Source organism: Physeter macrocephalus, chromosome 14 (assembly GCF_002837175.3).
Source record: "Physeter macrocephalus isolate SW-GA chromosome 14, ASM283717v5, whole genome shotgun sequence".
Classification (NCBI taxonomy): domain Eukaryota; kingdom Metazoa; phylum Chordata; class Mammalia; order Artiodactyla; family Physeteridae; genus Physeter; species Physeter macrocephalus.
In genome coordinates this window covers 119,568,233-119,589,152 of record NC_041227.1, presented here as the reverse complement: position 1 = coordinate 119,589,152, position 20,920 = coordinate 119,568,233, and the positions used below count along the sequence as shown (strand labels likewise).

The following is a 20,920-nucleotide window of genomic DNA, read 5'->3' as shown; positions in this document are numbered from 1 at the left end:
CTGAAGTAACTTTTTAATCAAACCAAACTTGAAAGCCCTCGTCCCTTTTCCTCTCCCCTTGCAATTCTATTCCTCTTCCAATCTCCTGACCCTCCTATTTTTAACCTCTTCTTTTCCATTCTAAAAGTCTCCACCCTCTCTAAATGCTCATCTGTCTAGTCCTCTGGGTCCCAAGGGTCTACCACCCTGAGTCACAGAAGTGTTGGCAGTTATTACACTTCAGACTCTGTAAAAGGTAGGAACTATGTCCCACCCTTCTCTGAATCCCACAGTAACCGATATACGCCTTGCACGTAGGAGGCACTTTCTTAAATTCTTGACTTAATTGAAAAGTCAAAATGAGTGCTTCAGAAAAACCTGTCTCTGGACTTCCCTGGTGGCGCAGTGGTTAAAAATCCACCTGTCAATGCAGGGGACACGGATTCAATCCCTGGTCTGGGCAGATCCCACATGCCGCGGAGCAACTAAGCCCGTGAGCCACAACTACTGAGCCTGCGCTCTAGAGTTGGCAAGCCACAACTACTGAGCCCACGTGCCACAACTACTGAAGCCCGCATGCGGAGAGCCCATGCTCTGCAGCAAGAAAAGCCACCGCAATGAGAAGCCCGCGCACCGCAACGAAGAGTAGCCCCCGCTCGCCGCAACTAGAGAAAGCCCGCACGCAGCAAAGACCCAACGGAGCCAAAAATAAATTTTTTTTTAAAAAGTCTGTCTCTTAGCCTAATCCTTCCTCCCTCTGAAGGTCTCCTGCCTCTATTTTCTCTGCCCCCATGCATGCCCTGCCCCAATTTTGTGTACCTACTAAGTTAGAGGGTTAAGTAACTTGCCCAAAGTCAAATAGCTAATATATGGAAGAGTCAAGATTCAAACTCAGACCTTCTGACTTCAAGTCCCCAAAGCTTCCACTTTCTTCCATTCTCCCGCCCACACTTCCCTCCACATCCTTCTCTTCCCACCCCAGTTCCACTGTGAGCTACTTCTGCAGGATCCCTACCTGGCCGTAGCCGGAGCACAATCCTCTGGGGACTGACTTGAGTGATCTGGGAGCTGTCTCCAGAGCCCTTGTCACTGAGGGGCCTGGCCTCCAGGATTCTGGCCTCGCTGATGGGGAACTCGATGGTCTCCAGGGCACAGTCATCCTTCAGCAGATTCTCCTTCAGGTTACAGCGGGGCGAGCCCGGAGGCAGAGCCTGTAAGACGAGACGAAGCCCTGGGATCAGAGCTACGGTGGTTCTCTGCTTCCTGCAGGCTCTGCCGCATCCCAGCAGCCTAGAGCTTACCCAGCACTTTGGAGCTAAACTAACATAAATGAACTCGTGTGTTCCTTCCTAAGATAGCCCCTAGGCCTGTTGTACAGAAGGGGGAGACTGAGGCATCAGAAAGGTTGGGTGAGTGCCTGTTCATGGATTGGTACGTAGGAAGAGGAGCAGTATAATAATATGCCTGTTGGGCCAGTGTTTTTCAAACTGTAAAATGCAACCCACCTGTGGGTCTCAAAGATCAATGTAGGAGGTCTCAACCACCAATTTATTAAAATGCAACATAATAGAATAGAAAGTACCAAAGTATGTAAGTGGTAAAAGTAAATATTGTCTGGGGAAAGGTTTATTTATTTATTTTTAAAGTTTAAATCTTTTTTAAGCTTCTTTTTTTTAATATTTAGTTTTTATTTATTTTATTCATTTATTTTGGCCGCGCCAGGTCTTAGTTGAGGCACAAGGGATCTTCATTGCGGCAGGCGGGCTTCTTAGTTGCAACATGCGGGATCTAGTTCCCCCACCATGGATCAAATCCCGGGCCCCCTGCGTTGGGAGCGTGGAGTCTTACCCACTGGACCACTAGGGAAGTCCTGGGAAAGGTTTATATGTTGGGGAGTAGGGTATAATATGTATAATAAATAATGATACACAATGTATGTCTTTCTGTAGGTCAGGGTCAAAACAGTTTGGAAGGCACTGTGTTAAAACACTGGCTGGGGTGTGAGATCCACAAGGGCAGGGACTATGTGTGTCTCATTTCCCCTCTATTCCCAGCACACAGCGCGAGACTGACGCCTAAGTGATGGGGGGAGGATACGGGGAAGCAGCAGAGAGCAGGGGCTAAGAGCACAGATTGGCTGAGACTATATCTCAGCATTGCCTCTTACTAGCTGGTTACTAGGGCGAGTCACCTAAACTCTCCAGGCTTCGTTTCCTCATCTATAACATGAAAATAATAATAGCCCCAGCTTCACAGGGATGTTCTGCAGGACCATATAAGGCAGTGTGTGTAAAACACATAGCACGGTGCCTGCCATAGGGTAAGTGCTCAATAAATCTTAGCTATTATTGTAAGATGTTCTATAAATAGTTCCTGGGTAAATTAATTATGAATAAACTTCACAAGCTTAGGCAAATCCCATGATGTCAAGCCACTGACCAGAGCCTGTCCTATCACTTTCAGCTTCCTCCCTCACCCTGGCCAAATGGCAGACTGAGTGCCCTTCCAAACACCCCGGTGTGTATCCCACAGCCCTCTGGGGCTCGGTGTGTGTTTCCACCTGAGGATTGAACGGGGGACATGCTGCATTGTAATGAACACTAGAAATCAGGAAATGGGTTCAATCCTAGGTCTGCCACTAACTAGCCTGTGACCTCAGATAAGTCATTTCACTCCACTGAGCCTCAGCTTCCTCACCTGTTCATCCCTGTTAAAGGGGTTAGATGACATGGTGTTTTCAGTCCCTTCCTGCTCTGACATTCAGCAAACTTAGCCAGCACCGTGGGGGCGCAAGCCCATAAGGGCTTCTTGCCAGGCTGGGGGAACTGCCTGGAAAGCTAGAAAACCCCTCCTTGGACCTATTTCAAAATATCTAGGCCTTCAACCCCACAATCCCCCGCATCCCTACCCACCCCCTCTCACAACCACTTCCAGAAGTCAGCTGAATAACCCATACCAATATCCCAGAACAACTAGTGTTAACATTTATGGAGTACTCACTGCATGTCAGGTACCATAAGAAGCACTTTACATGGATTATTGCAATCCTCCTGATTACAGTTCTGTAATGCTGGAATTATTATTATTTTACAAATTACAAACCTGAGGCTTGGAGGTTTCACAAATGAGGAACCCAATCTGACAAGTAAGAAATCGAAGGTTTGGAGAAATTAAGTATTTTGCCCAAAGCTACAGAGCGAAGAAGTGGCAGAAGTGAGATGCTGACTGGATTGTCTGACTGTAATTATCCTCATAAAACGGTAAGTTGTATGACATTCTGTGTAGAGTGGGAATCAAGGCAGAGAAGCAGGAATGTAGAAGAAACAGTCCCTGGAAGAGCCACACCTGAGAATGCACCAGGTAGGGAACAGGATGCAAGATGGGGATACGGGGGGTGTGGGAAGGATAGATAACATTCTGCCTCCTCAGCCCCTCAGGTGACTGGAAGCCATGTTTCCAGGAGACGGATTGGGCCACAAGGAGACATCCACAGTCAAAAACTCAGGACTCTGTAGCTTAAACACCCCCGATGCTTGAAGTCCCTCTCCCACTACTGCCCAGCCCTCCTCTGATAGGCGGAAAGGCTTCCCCACGTGGATGGGGCCATGAACAACACCAAGAGTACTACAGACTAAATGTGTGTCCCCAAAGAATTCATATATTAAACCCTAATCTCCAAGGTGGTGGTATTAGGAGGTGGGGTCTTGGGAGGTGACAGGTCATGAGGTGGAGCCCTCATGAATGGGATTGTGCCCTTATTTTAAAAGAAGGCCCCTGACCCCTTCCACCATGGGAGGACACGGTGAGGAGATGGCCATCTATGACACTGAATTTGCTGCTACCTTGATCTTGGACTTTCTAGCCTCCAGAACTGTAAGAAATAAATGTTTGTTGTTTAGCCACCCTGTCTGTGGTATTTTTGCTACAGCAGCCTGAACGGACTAAGAAAAATGGCATGAGAGCCGCCCTAGCCCAGGCAAAATGTGGAAAGAGCTTCCAGAAGCCAGCAGCTTCCTTCTTCCTCTTCACGGGTCTGAGGTAGAGAAACGGCATCAGCAATGGGAAATGGTACATGAGACTTAATCTTCCTGGTTCAAAAGATCCCAACAGGACATCAGAGCTCCTCAGAGAGATGAAAATCCCCTCCCCTCACCCAGCCAGGTCCCTCTGACAGGGACAGAATGGCAGAAGAGAGAACTCACGAACACGTAACGTTTTTGTGCCCCAATTCTGGCTGCTTCTGTCCATCTCTCCCAACCCTTCTCTCTCAGGAAGCAGTCTCTTTCTTGCTCAGAAAACTCCCTACTGTATCTCTGATTCCAGGGTCCCACAAAACCCCAGAGAGAAAACCTTCCAAAAAAGGCAATGATTGGATGGACCGAGATGCCCTGAGTTGCTGATCCTTTCCAGGACTAAGACAGATGCTGAAGGAGAGAGAGGGAAGGGGGAGACCAGGAAACAATGAGAACAGCAAGGCCATCATGTATCTTCAGGCTGCATCGGTGAAGGGAGAGAATATCTTGGAGGGGGTTTCCTGACCCCCATTTCCTAACGTGGCAGTGTTTATTAGAAGAAAGTTTGAAGTGCCAAGCCTTGCTGACAGCGCTTATGGTTTGTTATGAATTTCCGAAGAAATCTAAACACTAAGAAACAAAAACTGTCTCCCTCCCTCCCTCTCTGGTTGCTGACATCAGGGGTCAGGAACATAACAGGCCTGCTCCTCAGCCACGCTCTCCCTGAGAGCCTGCTGTCCCAGGAGGACACCAAGGCACTGACCTCAACACATCTGGGCCACATTCCTTTCTTAATAACCCAGGCTGAGAAGGTCAAAGGAATGTGTCCAGGTTACTCAGAGAGAAAGCTGGAAGGAGGGTGGGGGAGGAGTGTTCAAGTTCCAGTTCCCAGTGAAACCAGATGTTACACAAAAAGGGCAAACATAACCAAGACCCGGGAGAAGCATCAGAGCACAGCAGTGGGAGGTCCCAACCCACGTGCCGGGTGAGCTGAATCCCCGCCCTCTTCCATTCTCCATTAATCCCAGTTTAGAAACTGGGAAAGTACAGCATGAATAACTGTCATTGTTCTACTTATTTCACAGGGTTGGTCAGGGGATAAAACTGTGAATGGGAAATGCTTTCAAAATATAAAAATCTCAACGAAAGTCAAATATATGCAAATCCTTTTGATCTGATATAAACAAATAAATTCAAATAGGTGACTCTTTTCTACTATTACCATTCTAACTACTGCTATTATTGCATACTCTTTCTTGGAGGACAAGGAACAATAGGTCGTGGTACATTTTTTTCCCCCAGAATGCTAACAAATGCCTCCAATCCAAAAAAATTAACATTGTTTTTTTTTTTTTTTTTTTTTTTGCGGTACACGGGCTTCTCACTACTGTGGCCTCTCCTGTTGCAGAGCACAGGCTCCGGACGCGCAGGCTCAGCGGCCATGGCTCACGGGCCCAGCCGCTCCGCGGCACGTGGGATCTTCCCGGACCGGGGCACGAACCCACGTCCCCCGCATCGGCAGGCGGATTCTCAACCACTGCGCCACCAGGGAAGCCGAACATTGTTCTCTTGATTGACATCTGGTAAGGACAAGAAATCACTTGAACATACAGAGAGAGGTGTGGCGGGGACAGAAAGGAGAGGAAAAGGAAAGCATTTTAGTTTATGGTTATTGATACTCACACCCCGCTCTTTACAGAGGGAGGAGCACTTTTAATATTATACCTTTTTTTAATGATAACAAATTGGGGCAAAACACTCAAGATGAGAGTTTGCCCTCCAGATTAAGAAAAAAAATAGGAAGAAAGAAAAAGCAGCAGAGAAGTGGGAATGAAATTATATTAGTGACTGAAAAGGAATTAAACAGTGGCCTAAACCTCCCCCCACCAAAAAGGCAGAGAAGAAAATGAGAAGTCAGTCCTATTAGAGTCTTCTTCTTTGTGGGATCCAAACCCATTCTTCTTGTTTTAGCCATGGACGTCAGGCTGAGTGTGAGCAGGTCTACCTGCTGATGGGCACTCAGGACTATAGAAGAATTCCTAGTATTTCTCTCCACATTAGGGTTGCCAAATTTGGTAAATATTTGGGATATACTTATACTGAAAGTATTTGGGACATACTTATACTAAAAGTATTTGTTGTTTGACTCAAATTTAACTGGGGTGTCCTGTATTTTATCTGGCAACCTTAACTCCAGCTCTACCCATCATGACCCCAATGATCAGCCCCTTCAATTAGCAATATTTGCCAAACTTGCTATTGTAACAACCCATTCTGATGCAATAGGTTCAGGGTCCATCCTCGAAACCTTTATATTTAACAAGTACCCTAGGTGATTCTTACCAGCAGGCAAATTTGGAAGGTTCTAGATCCCAACATGATGCCACCAAGGCCAAGACCACAAGTTGAACCTCTCTGCGAAGCCAGCCTCTCTGCTAGATTCACAGTCCAGAGACAGCACACCACCCCAACCCGTATCAGTATCCAGTCCCCCAAGAACACACCCTATGCAGATGAGCCCCAAACTCTGCACTCATCCACCTTGGCTATGTTTTCCGATTACCCAGCCAAGGGCTTGCTATCCACACCCAGAGCTGCTGTCCTCCAGGACCAGGGAAAGCTGAGCCCAACCAGTTGTTTTTCCAGGCACTGCCAACTCTGCCTGTAACAGCCAAGGTAGGAGAGGCAGGAGCAGAGCACTCTCCAGGGTTGATTATTCAACAAATCACATGCAAAATGGCCCAGATGGTTCACTGTTGGTTTTTAAAATCAACAGCCAAGACACTTTCAGCAGTTAAACTTGGTCAGTGCAGGGGAAGCCCTCAGGAAAAAAACAGCAGTCCTGTTCAAGTTACAGTCCGGGATTCCCACCTCTCATTTCTCCCTGGTTGACAAATGTGAACCCACACTGGTCTCCTCTGCTACCCCTCCTCCCCTCTTAGAGAGAGAACTGTAGTCATTCACTAAGCCCTTGGCCCTCCCGCTTCCCCAGGGTGCTGAGAACTCAGCAAAGGCCAGGAGGATGCTTCACTAGCTTCCTGTGTCCCCCTCCCCCTCCCTAGGTCCTGTCCACTGATTCAATCTGGAGCAATAAATCTGACTTTATATCACTCAAAAAAACCAAAAAACCGCTTTCCTTTTTAAATTCCATCCTCCTAGAAAATATCTTATTGGGCCATCTATCTCCTCTCATTAGTTTTCTTTGGTCCCGGATACACCCATCTTCTCTCTGACTCCATCCCCCATCCCTAGGCTAGTCCTACATTATATTTTGATCCTACCTGGTACCTTTCCCACCCTCCTCCCACCTTGGCATGCCCCATGGGAAAAAATTCACCACGGCCATCAATAAATATCCTACATATATCTCCAAATTCTGGTCACATGACCTAAGGGCTTTGTCTGGTCAGGCCTCAGCATGGCCTCAGCAGGCCAGTTACCTGGCTTGTTCCTATACAGATCAAGACAGGTGACAGACATTCTAAGAATCCCAGACTCCTCTAAACCACAGTTTCTCCATTTTGTCTTGCTTTGGGTTGACGAGGGGGGAGCATCTTTTGAGTGATACTAGGGCTTCTGCCCTGGTTACCCCTCTGCTCCAACCAGCTACAGGCCATCCAATCCAATGAGGCGCCCTCCCCATCCAGCTCTCCCTTCTTCGAGGATTCAGCTGCAGAATTCCAACTTCCTCGTAAAAGAAGCTTAATAATATCATGATGGTGACCAAGGGAAGGAGCATACGGCAAATGAGAAGGGAGGAGGCCACATCACACTTGAGCAGCCAGTTCAGCCCAGAGGGGTGGAGAACCTGCGGGGGTGGAGGGGAAGGGCTCACTCAACCCAGCCCCACCCCCAACTCCCAGCCCCAGGGAATATTTAGTTTGCTAAATGAAGTCAATGTGACCCAGATGTCGGGCAGCTGCCTCTGGAAGCAGTTCTCGTGCTGAACTTCTCAGAGGCCAAAGCAGTGTGCTGGGCTGGCCTCTGTCGTTCTGGCTGTCCTCTCGTTGAGGGATAAACACAGCCTCTCGGCTCCCACCCCCCACCAGCCTTCCAGGGAGGTTGCCTTTTTAGGAAACTCAGCGGATTGGGAAGAGAAGCAGAGAGAATGAGGGCCTGAGTTAGAGCAGTCACAGAGCTGCAGAGGGCAGGGACAGGGAGGGCGCCTCAGGTGGCTGACACGCAGCCAGGCCAGGAGTTCAGGTAACCACCTGCCGGGGACCAGGCCCAAGACTCAGCCCCAGACTCTGTAATCACCGGACCTTCTCCAGCCACACTCAACCCCCAGCTCTTGCCAGCTCCAAATTCCCATCGCAGCCACAAACACAGCCATTCCCTCAGACACACTCATTCCCTAGGGCCCCAGACACAACAAATCCTCTGCCTAGACACAGCGAACCCTTTCCTGTCACCCTCCCAGCCTCACCAAATTGGCCCAGCTCTTTCTTTCATTGACACCTTCCCAAGAGAAGGAAGGAAGGAGAGGAAGAGGAGAAAGAAAGGGGAAAATGTAAAGCCATGGGGGTCCAGTCATCAGACAGGAAAAGGGAAGAGAAAAGATCCTCTGTCTAAACAGCCCTCCACACGAGTGCAAGATCCCTCTCTTGCCTTTTAAAAATTCGGGAATGTTCATAAGCCAGCATCCCCTTTGTACTTATAACCCTCTCATTCCTCCCTCTTTGAGACCCGAGGCCCTGCTTCTCGGGGGTGTTGCACCCCAACAAAAATCAAGCAAAGTGGTAAAGGATGGCCATGGCTACAGAGAGGCCAGCAGGCCTAACCACTCTGCCTAAGGCCAGTGCCACGCGATACACTCTGGATGGCATTCCCAGCAACAGCCCATGACAGCTCCCTTCGACACCCATCAATGGGAAGGCTTCTTCCTAGTTTTGCTCAGAAGGGACAAGGGGCTTGTACACTTAGGAGGAAGGAGATATCCCCATGGGTCTGTCTCTACACAAAAGCAACTAAGTCTGGGGAAGAAATAAAGTCAGATATCTGCTCCTTACCTCATCTGAGCACCAGGCACAGATGGGACTCACAGCCAGACATTGCTGGCAGGAGCTCACGCCTCGTGTGGCACAGATGTTGGGCCCTGCAACAGAGAGACAGAGGCATTAGTATCTCATTTGACATGACGATGTACCTGGTCTGCCCCCATCCTTTCCCAGCTTTCCCAAATGCCCAGGTTTACAGCTCTCAGGTGCACACAAATACACCTTAACCATCCCATAGACATTTACCAAACACAGGCTGTTTGGTAAGGGAGAAGGAGAACGAGGAAGGTCAGGAGAAACTCATCACAGCCCTCAATTGATGAGGTCACTGTGATGGAGCAAGTGTCAGATCATAAATGATGGAAAGGCTTTAATTAACAACTGATTTGACACCTACATTGTACAAATGAAAATCTCAGGCCCAGAGCCATGGCAACGTACCCTCTCTCCAATTATTCTAGTGACTTAGTCACAGCCGCTACACAGGGAATTCAGAGCCCGGATGCGCTGACATTAACACACAGTCTAAATATGGGGGTGGGGGCTGACCACCATGGCAGTGTCCTACTGGCCTGCCAGGGGAAAGCAAATCTTCTCAAGCTTCCCAATACATATATCTTGGGATCCAAGTATATAGAATGCTTTAGGGAAAACCGCAGAAATATTAGAAAAAGTTGACTGATATAAGCAGGAAGAACATGGAATCTTGGAGTTGGAAGACCTGTATTTGAATTCTGAATGCTCTTCTTACTAGGTGTCATGACCTTGGTCAAGTTAGTTAACCTCCATGAAGTGATAATATCTGTCTCACAGGATTTGTACAAAGAAGTCAGTGAGGTAAAGGAGAAGCACTGGGTACACTGCAAAATGCCACTCAAGTGTGAAGTCTTCATACTGTCAAAGGACAGAGAAAAAGCTGCAGGGAGGAGCAGAGACAACCAGAGGCATGAAAAGAGCCCTGAGAAGCCCAACCAGGAAGCAAACCCCAGACATTTGCCTGGACAGAAGCCCCCATCCTCCCTCCTTCCCCCAGCTTAGCCTTCCTGGCCTCAGTCAGGTAAACCTCCAGTGCCCCAGGAAGGCCTTTTGCAGTACAGTCAGACCTCCATATCCGTGGGTTCTGCATCCGCAGATTCAAACAACCACGAGTTGGAAATATGCAGGAAAAAAAATTCCAGAAAGTTCCAAAAAGCAAAAGTTGAATTTGCCAAGTGCCAGCAACTATTTACATAGCATTTACATTGGATTTACAACTATTTACATAGCATTCACATTGTACTGTAAGTAATCTAGAGATGATTTATAGAATACAGGAGGATGTGCAAAGGTTATATGCAAACACTAAACTATTTCTATAAGGGACTTGAGCATCCTTGGATTTTGGTTGTCAGGGGAGCCTGGAATCCCAACAGCAACGTAAATGATTTCTGTTCTGTAGAAAAGGTAAACCCCAAAGGTTAAGGTTTATTGCCTTGTAGAACATTAACCAATTTTGAACCTGTTAGGTAACTGATTTCAGCATTCCTTTGACTGACCGACTATAACTCCCTTACTTGAATTCTCTTTTGAACTAGTCAACATCTTATTGGTTCCCTCATTAAGTTGGATGAAATCTTTGACACATGTTCATTTTGTAGTTGTATGAGAATCATACTTTTAACTCTTTGAAAATTGCACTTTAACAGGATCTATCTCAGGGCAGAGTGACCTTACAGAAAAGGTACACACACAGTCAGTAGACTGTGGTCCTAACTGAGTCACCCACTAATAATATAGCCTTGGATGAGTCATTTAATTCTTCTCAGCCTCAGTTTCTTCACTCCAATATTCCCAACTTTTAATTATTCATGTATCTGCCTTAACAGCACTGCCGTTCAATAGATTTTAAGCCTCTTGAGGCCTGTCCTGCCCAGCCCAGCCTCAGTCCTTGCTCAAAGGAGATGCTCAATAAATATATATTAGAGCAAACTGAGAGGTATTGGACTAGATCAGTTTTGTTTTGTTTTTTAAGCAACTGAGCTCGTTTCTCCAAATTATGCATAGAATTCCAATATAAAACAGGCAAATGGGTTGAAACTGTTCCTCGGGCAATTTAAATTTTCATTGTTCTCCACACAACACTAGATTATATGTGGAATCCTTGAAGCGCCTTCTGGAAGCCCCACATTTCCTCAGAGCCCTGAGTCTGTCTAACCTCAAAGACCTTTCCCAGGACTTCCCTGGTGGCACAGTGGTTAAGAATCCACCTGTCAATGCTGGGGACACGGGTTCGAGCCCTGATCCGGGAAGATCCCACATGCCGCGGAGCAGCTAAGCCCACGTGCCACAACTACCGAAGCCCGCGCGCCTAGGGCCCGTGTTCTGCAACAAGAGAATCCACCGCATTGAGAAGCCCGCGCACCGCAACGAAGAGTAGCCCCTGCTCGCCACAACTAGAGAAAGCCCAGGCGCAGCAACAAAGACCCAATGCAGCCAAAAATAAAGAAATAAATTTATTTTTAAAAAGGCCTTTCCCAACCCTAAAATTCTGCAAGTGATATGCTACTGAGCCCCTGAGTAACCTCTGGGGCTCCAGCCTCTGACTGACTCCAACCCAAGCGTGTGATACAAGGACTGTGAGGTGGAAATTACGGCAGTGGTTCAAGACCTGGCCCTAAGGCACCAAGGCCACCTCTGAGTTGGGGTGGCCCTCAGCCACGTACTGTCTCTAATGGAAGAAAAGTAGCCAATCTTCCCAGAGCTGCCAGATTCAGAATGCCTGAATGTTCAGAACCAGCGACGCATCCAGAAGGCCTCTCCCTACATGGGCTGCCTGGCCGTCTGTTAGCTCACAACTGCTCTTTTCTCAGCCAGATGGGAACTCATCCCCCCTTTACTGCCTTATTGGAAGAGTTCTGAGAGAAGCATAGTCTGCACTATTTTAGGCATCCCTTTTTGAAGTCTCCATGAGAATCTACATCCATGGGAGTAATTCTGGACATAAGTGACATGGATTTTGGGTAGGGAGAGGAGAGCACAAGATCGCAGGAAGAGTCAGAAGAGAGAAGAGGGCCGTGGGGGGGTGTGGGCGCTGTCTAATTATTTTTTGAAAACTTTTCCCAGTCTATCCATGTAGCCATCCATTCATTCTCAAATTAGCATTTCCCCATGAGTCCTTGACTCATAGCCACAAAAGAAAGCCTTACCAGATGTGAAATAAACAACAGCAGGCCCCCCCGCAGTGAACGGGCAGTCCCTGACCCCAGAGGACGATATGAGCTGCTGAGACTTGTTCTTTAGGAAGTCATGGCTGGGGACTCACGGTTACCCAGCTCCCCTTATCTCTCCTTTTTTAATGAATCACAGACTGATTTCATGAGAATCAATGATTCCCCCACCCCCAACCCGCTTCCTGGGATGCCCCCCGCCAAGACCTGTGACCAAGGGCAGGTTCCCCGGAATGCAGTGGCTGAAAGCGACTGACTCATCAGAAGTCTCTGCGCCTGGGCCACGCTGATTCAATGAGCCGGTACTCCGAGGCCACCCCTCCCCCCAATCATGTGGAAGGAGTTTGGGCCTCTGTTTTCCGTCATTCCTAAGGCCTATGTTCCTGCTCAGCCTCGGAGGCCCAGACTCGGCTCTGCTGGAGAATCAAGGATCTTCATCAGAACTTTGTCACTGAAACAAATTAACAACCCCTACCACCCATTTTCTTGGACAGCTTAGCCACAGCAAGGCAACAGGAGAACTGGCCCTGGTCCTCCCAGTGTAGTTATACAGCTGGCAAGACAGAAAGCTCTCAGAAAAGGCTGCTGCTGCTATGGTTGCTATTGTTTTTGTTGTTGCTGTTTTTATCTGAGGCCCAGGCAGTTGAAGGCAGGGGATCAAAAATATAATCTAGGAGGGATGGCCAAGAAGAGAAGGCCAATCAGAAAACATAGACAAGACCAGCAAATAACTTTGCCTGGAAAGTAGAAGTAGCAGGCTGTGGTTTGACACGTCAGCCCAATTCACAGAACCAGAAGAGAGACAAAGGGTGGGGAAAATGGAGGAAAAAAAGGGAACAAGGAAGGGAGGTGGAACCAGTGGAAGTCATAATGCGTCAATGAGAGCTATTTTGAGGATACGCTGTCCAATTAGACAGGATGTCAGAACACAGGAACGGGCCACCCTAGTGAGGCCAGGGGACTCCAGGAGAGGGCTCAGTCAGAGGGAGAGGTGTTCAGCAGGAAGGGAGGACTATCCATACCGCAAACACCATGGACATCTCTCTTACTATCTGCAGGGAGGAGTTCTGGCCTGGGTCTCCAGCCCCGCCACTGACCTTGGACTAGTGACTTCTCAAATAGGTCCACGGGGACACTGGGTGACTCAGGCAGTGCCTGATCTTCCATTGCAGTCACCTGGCTGGGTGAGTCATCCAAGAACAAAACATAGGCTAACGGTGCTATGGATGCAACAAGTGGTTTCTCTAGAACAAGTTGTTAAGAAAGTTTATCTTCTTTTTGTTCTTTCATTTACGTGCAGCAGCAGCTCAGTAATCCAAGGAAGGGGAAGAAGACAGGAAGGTGGGATTCAAGGTAACACATACCTCCGTGCTCTGAGCAGAAAGCTTCAGTAAGCATCGCCCAAAGCAGTAGGGAGTCCAAACTACCGTACAGGAGGCATGCTGATTTCAGGGATTTTCAAATGTTTAAAAAAAAAAAAAGTGCATCAGAGCCAATTAAATACGGTCCTTAACATCAGAAGCTGTTTGTGTACATTTGCCTCGACCAATATTAAAATGTGTTACGGGTTGAATTGTGTCCCCCAGAAAGATATGCTGAAGTCCTAACCCCCAGTACCTACAACTATGACCTTATTTGGAAATAGGGTCCTTGCAGATGTAATCAAGATGGGGTCATTAGGGTGGGTGCTAATCCAATATGATTGATGTCCTCATAAGAGGAAAACACCATGTGAAGACAGACAGCGAGAACGCTGCCGTGTAAAGACAGAGGCAGAGATTGGAGTGATGCAGCTGGAAGACAAGGAACGCCAAGAGTTGCCAGCTACCACCAGAAGCTAGGAAGATATGAGGAAAGAGTTCATCTAGCGTCTCAGAGGGAGCATGGCCCTGTTGACACCCTGATTGCAGATTTCTAGCTTCCAGAGAGAATAAATTTCTGTTGTTTTAAGCCACCCAGTTACAGCAGCCCTAAGAAGCTAATAATACAAAATGGATTTGCATTTCCATAGCATATATGACATGATTTTGAGGAACACTGCTCTGAAATACTCTGCATGATTGAAAAAAAGCCAGCCTAACCATTTTGTAATGGTTAACCCACCTATGGATAACAGAAAAGTGTTTACTTTTCTTTTATACTTTTCTACTAACATATATCAATGGTGTTGGCATTCATTCATCCACTCACTTACTCAACAAATATTCACTGAGCACCTACTGTGTCTGGCACTCTGCTAAGCACTGGAGACACACTGATGAAATAAATAAACAACCCCCTTACTCTTGTGGGGCTTAGAGTTTAGTGAAAATCAAATATGCTCAACAGAAAGCCAAAACATACACAACGAAAAGGTACAATCTCCAACAGTGGCAAAGGCATTAAGAAAATAAAGCAGGACAGAGCATCGGTAAGGGGAGGGTGTCTCCTTTAAAGAAAGGCCTCTCTGAGTGACATTTCAAAATGATACGAAGGGGTGAGTCATGGGAAGATCTAGGGGACGAGTATTCCAGAAAGAACCCACAACAGCTAGAGGGTCCTCAGCCTCTTAAAGAAACAGCAGGAAGAGAGAGGGAAAGAGGAGAGGGAAAGAGAGGCGGTTGGAAATGCAGTCAGAGACCATAATGCTGGGAAGCAGTAGCCATGGTAGGGAGTGTGGCTGTCATTCTCCGTGCGGTGGGAAGCCGCTGGTGGGCCGCGAGCACAGGTGAGCAGAAGATCATCCTGGCCACGAAAGGAGGGCAGACAGTAGGGGAACAAGACCAGAAAGAGACCAATTAGGAAGCATTACCACCATCCAGGCAGCAAATGGCAGGGGCCTGGATTTGGATGGTAGTGGTATCCATGGCGTGGTCAGACCCTAGATGTTCTCTGAGGACTTGCTGATCCACTGGCATGAGGGACATGACCGAAAGACAGGAAGGATTTCGCCCTGAGCAAGTGGGTCCCCTTGGACAAAGTTCAAAGGTACTGACCACTGGCCGCGCCCTTTCACTGACCTTTCTTCAGCCAGTAGGCCCCGCCCTTGTGAAGTGAAGCCAGATCATGTCTTGTTATCATCTCCAACTGGGATAATTAAGTCGCCATGTTTTATGCCGAACACTGCATAAAAAGGACAGAGTCCTGTCTTCTGTGTAGCTATTATCTAAAATTAACACCCAGGCCCCTGGAAAACACCCTGAGGGCAGCGGGAGTAAAACGATGAACACTATTATTGTGTAACAGTGGATGTGGTGGGGGAAGCGTGGTGGTGGGACAGCAGACAGGAGACCTCAGGTCTAAAACCACTTTTACCGCTCCACTGGCTGTGTGACCTCAGGCACGTCCCTTCATCTCTCTGGTGCTCTCTCTAAGGTCCAGTGACTCTTTGAGTCTCTGTCACATTCCTATTCAAGAACTTATCATTGTTCCCTCCTATTTAACAGGTGCAACCCAACCACATCAGCCAAGCACTGGAGACCTTCCTTTCCCCCATGCTCCCAAATAGGGGCGGAATACTTACCTCAGGAGTTGTTTAGGATTAAATGAGATAACATAGATGAAAGAACCACGGATAGCATAGTGGATGCTCAGTAAATGCTGGTTTCCTTCCTACTTACCTTCATGCAAATCACTTCCTGCACTAGGAATGCCCATCCCCCCCACACCCCTACCCGCCTCAGGGTCTGTTGAGAGAGGGTCCTTGGTCTCTACAGGATACAGTGAAGAATCACTGGCCAGGAGACAGGAGCCGCCAGGGCTAGACCCCACCAATGCCACTAAACTAGTGTTATCTTGGGCAAGTCACTTCACCTCTCAGGACCTCCCTTTTTGCTTCTCTGTAAAACAAACGGTATTAGATTAGACGATTTTCAAGCTGCCGCCAGCCCTGGAAGTATATATTCCAAGCAGAAAGCATCAACAAGCTGACTAATACTCTAGGAAGCCTAACATCCCAGGGCCCAAGACCCCTCAAATAGTGCACACATGTCCATTTCTTCCTAATGGCCTAACTAATATTTGATTCAAATGTTGCATCTCAAGTTCTGGAAAATTTTATCAGCACAGGCCCCACCTCCCATCTGACTCATTCAGTATAGAAAGGAGGCAAGCCCATACCAAGCTCTGTTTGAGGCCCAGACCAGCTGGCAGCACCCTTTTGGTGACCTCCTTGGCATTCAACTGTCCAATTCTGCTACTTTTCCTCCTGCGGCTCATATCTTGTGGGGATAAACAGCAGGCGGTGGTGCTGTCACCAGTCCTTGCTTCCAGCCTGTCTTGGTAGGAAGGCAAATTGGTCCCACCATTTTGGAGGACAATTTGGAAAACCTATTAAAATTAAAATTTAAAATATTCGTGTCCTTTGACCCAGCAGCTTTCGTTTAAGAAATCCAGCCTGCAGAAACACTTGAACAAAGGTGCATAATAATGAACAAGGATGTCCCCTGCCGCTTTATCTTTAGTAGCAGATAATTGGAGGTGATCCCAATGTCTACCAACAGGGAATTGGTTAAGAAAATTCAGGTATATCCATATAGCAATATGCCTTCTGGCTAGAATTACAGCTCTTGGCATAAATAGTAATGGAAGGCCATGCACTGATATAAAAAGATGCCCACGGTATATTATTAAGTGACAATGATCCTATTGTGGATGATTCTGCTTGAGAAACAACAATAATGATAAATCATTATATACGGTGACATATACATAGGAAAAAAATTCTGGAGTAACTGTCAACAGTGGTTATCTTTAAGTACAAGACTACAAGGGACTTGTACTTTCTACATTATTCTATTTCTGTATTGCTTGACTTTTTTTTTTTTTTCCAGCCGTGCCATGCAGCTTGTGGCATCTTAGTTCCCTGACCAGGGATTAAACCTTGGCCACTGCAGTGAAAGCGCTGAGTCCTAACCACTGGATGGCCAGGGAATGTCCCTGATTTTTTTTTCCCCCACAAAAAGCTGAATTCGTTTTATAAGCTAAAAAAAAAATTAAAGCTAATTTTAAATGTCTTCTCTTCTGCCTCAGTCTATACATTTGCATTCATTTAAATGTAGGCTCCCCAGGGCACGCCAGGCTCTCTACAAGCAAGCACCTTCAGCACCAAAACCCGATAATCTCTTGGAATCCCAAAGCTCAAGGGGAACTCCAGAAGAAACTTGGTCCAGCCCACTCCCGCAGCCTTCAGGAATCTCCCAGGAGAGTGTGGTCTATTCTCAATTTGTAGGAGTCCCAGAATGGAGGCACCACACTCCCCTCCTCTTCCACCTTCCCAAGGAGTTGGTCAAACCTGCCCCTTGCAGGTGGCTCCAGCCCAGGTTGAACCTGGAGGAGTTTATCACGTGCAGTGGCTAAAGCAGGGATCTGGAATCATCAGCGGTTCTCACAGACCTGGGTTCCCTCTATCCAGGAATCCCATCAGCAAACAGATTTAGGGTTGACGACAGGGACTTTCAAAGTGGCTACTGAACGTGCCTTTTGCCAAACTTCTGGAGCTTTCTTCCAGGGTGAAGTTTTTCAAGCTTGTTTTTAACTGCAGACCTCCCTCTTCTCCCCCCTCAAAGAAATCCTTACACGGACTTCCACACTATTAATCAGCTAAAGGAAAAACTTCTCCAATTGGTGGTGGGGAAGGGCAAGAGCAAACCGACGTTCTCCCTTTGACACGTTCACCCATTTGCAGCCCTTGAGACCCCAAGAGCCTGAGGCCCAGAGGTAAGATGACTTGTTCAAAATCACCCAGCAAATTGACAGAAAAGCCTGTAGAGCCACGAATTGCTATTGGTTTCTCAATTCCAGACCCACAGTTCTTTTCACCCTGAGGGTTTTTTCTCTATATGAACAAAAAAAGTGGCTTTTGTAAGTTGAAAAAATGTAACACAAGTTTAGGTAAAAGAATAGACATACACATGAGAATTATTACATATATACATACCCATGAGAATTTTTACATATACATATTACATATGCAAGTTTAGGTAAAGGAATACACACACCCATGAGAATTATTACATACATTATTACATATGCAACAATTATTACATATGCAAGATTTTACAAAAAATATGAATAGAACACACCATCTAATTAATAGTGAACATTAGGGGGGAACAGAATTAGAGGGGAACCAGCCATTTACTCTCCAATATGTGGCTTTCATATAATGAGCATATATCACCTCATTCGCCCTGTGAATGTTTAAATAGCTTTACTAACTGAACTAAGAAATGCTGGCAGGGAGGAAGAGAAGTCTTTTTGTGGGAACATGAAAGAAAACCAGAAAGGAAGACTTATGGTGGGTTGTTTTTTTCAGAGATGCTACCCCAAATTTTAAAAGGTAGAATAGCCCCCGTTTACTTAGCTTCTAGCTCCGAAGATTGTGACATACCATATTTGACCACATTTGCTTTTAGGACCAAGGATAATAAAAGTGCTGGTTGCAAATGCATCTATCCAATTTCAAAATTTAGAAACTGAAAGCTGGATCTGGGTTTAACAGATATAGCCCCCTGCTTTCAGGGTAACTGTCTCAGAACCTGAGGAAGACAGAGTAGCCTGGGATAACCTCTTAGCATTCTGATATACGCAACAACACGGATGAGTCTCGAACACATTATGCTAAGTGAAAAAAGCCAGACTTGAAAGGCTACACACTGTATGATTTCATTGATATGACATTCTGTAAAAGGAAGAATTGTAGGGACAGGAAACAGATCTGCCAGGAAATAAAGGTGGGGAAAGGAAATTGTTGACAAGGAGCTCAAGACAACTCTTTAGGGTGATGGAAATATTCTGTATCTTGATTATGCTGATGGTTACTTGACTGTGAGCATTTGTCAAAATTCATAGAACTGTACACTTAAAAAGGATGAATTTTACAGTACATAAATTATACCTAAATAAACTAACTATAAAGAAAAGAGTGTTCCTGGCGATACTGTGTGCATGCAGAGAAAGGCAGATTTTATAAATTTTTGCTGCAGACTCTCCCATTTAAATAAACACCAGCAGTTCACACAGGGAGAACAGGCAGTGTCATTTCCCTGCTTCCACCTGCATTTCCACTTGTGACCTGAGCTCCATCAGCCACAGTCATTGTCCCACTCAGAAAGGGCCAGGGATCAGGAGAAGAGAGAAGAGGCGATGGGGTGAAGCAGCAGGCCAGCTCTGTGGGCAGCAGAGGGGGCTGGGTCAAGCCAAATGGTTGATCCCTGAAGCCGCCCAGTCATTCCCCCAGTTAATTATCTGTCTGCTGATTCATGAGTTGTGGTTCCTGCGGGCATGTTTCCTGGCTATCCCTGCCAACAAGGACAGAAGGAGTCTTAGGGCTGGGAGGGGATGATAACCAGAGATCCTGAGTGAGGTGGGGGAGTTGTAGAGGGGGAATTTCTACTAGGAAATTCCAGAGTCATATCCAGACTCCCTCTCCTCACTGTTGCCTCCTTGCCCCAGTTATGCTGTGCCCAGGAGACCTCGGCCACTCACACTCACAATTTTGAAGGTGGTAAAGAAGAATGCTGCCCCCCTGTGTATATTCTCCCAGGAGGTGGGGGAAAAAGCAGACACTGCACAGAGGATCCCCTGAGTTTCCAGCACCCTCAGAGCAGAGGTCTAAATGGTGCAAAAGTATAGAGGTCCAAATGCCCAAAGAACTCATGGTCTTGACTGTATTCTAATATCCTCCAGAATGCCCAGATGGAGCACTTGAGGATCGTCTATGAATGAATACAGATATTCAAATATTGGGTATCTTAAGGCGAGGCACATCTCCTCTAGATGCCTTTTCATAGCTTTCCATAGGTACGTATTTTGCCACCTATGTGTCAGCCACTGGGCATAGAGTGTCAAACAAAATAGACATGTCCTTCTTCTCAAAACCTGTGAATGTATTTTACTTTCCTCTTTTCCCAGGGACAGGACTTAAGGTTTTCTCATGGATAAAGCAAATGTATGGGCCTCTCTTCCTCTTGGACTCTTCGGTGAATTCGTATTGCGACAGAGCGGCTGAGATATGCCAAGCCACAAATGCAGAATGGGTTGAAATAAGGAGGAGTCCCCTGTCACATAGGCATTGGAAAAGGGATCCCCTGGGTCTCATTTAGGAACCTGGATTGTATTCATGCATGAAGCAGTAGCAGCCTTACCTCCAATACATTGTAGTTACCAAGGATAGGAAGAATAATGCCATTTATTGAAAACTTTTTTTGTGCCTTTATCTCATTTAATTGGCACAGTCACAGAAGTATTATTTCCTCCACTTTACAGACGAGGAAACTGAGGACCCAAGAGATTAAGTCACTTGCCCAAAGTAAGACAGATAATAAGAGGCAAAATCAAGAATTAAACCCACATCTGATTGGCTTTAAATCATAGCTGTCCCTTTCCCCAGCCAACAAGCCTTCCTCCTACGTCTCTCCAGGCTCTGAGGGTTCCTGCAGAGGGTTTCAGTTGGAGAGTTTCCAGAATATAAATCAGGAGGAGAAATCAGCACCTCAGCTCTGAACTAATCAATTTAGATGGTGATAGCAAACAAAACTTGTTACTCTGTAGGTCTCAGATTAGAATAAAGAATCAATGGAACAGGATAGAAAGCCCAGAGATAAACCCACACACATATGGTCACCTTATCTTTGATAAAGGAGGCAAGAATATACAGTGGAGAAAAGACAGCCTCTTCAATAAGTGGTGCTGGGAAAACTGGACAGGTACATGTAAAAGAATGAAATTAGAACACTCCCTAACA

General features: G+C 46.7%; 1 protein-coding gene across 2 annotated transcripts in view; it reads right to left on the bottom strand.

Moving 5' to 3' along the window:
- Nucleotides 1-20,920, bottom strand: part of ITGB3 (integrin subunit beta 3) — a 54,396-nt gene that overhangs the window by 29,193 nt on the left and 4,283 nt on the right. For both annotated transcript variants that reach the window (XM_007100232.3, XM_024130364.2), the window contains exons 2-3: nucleotides 9,002-9,087; nucleotides 995-1,190 (exon numbers count right to left, since the gene is read on the bottom strand). In XM_007100232.3, the coding sequence (XP_007100294.1) occupies nucleotides 995-1,190; nucleotides 9,002-9,087 (282 nt within the window). The remainder of the gene's footprint in view (nucleotides 1-994; nucleotides 1,191-9,001; nucleotides 9,088-20,920) is intronic.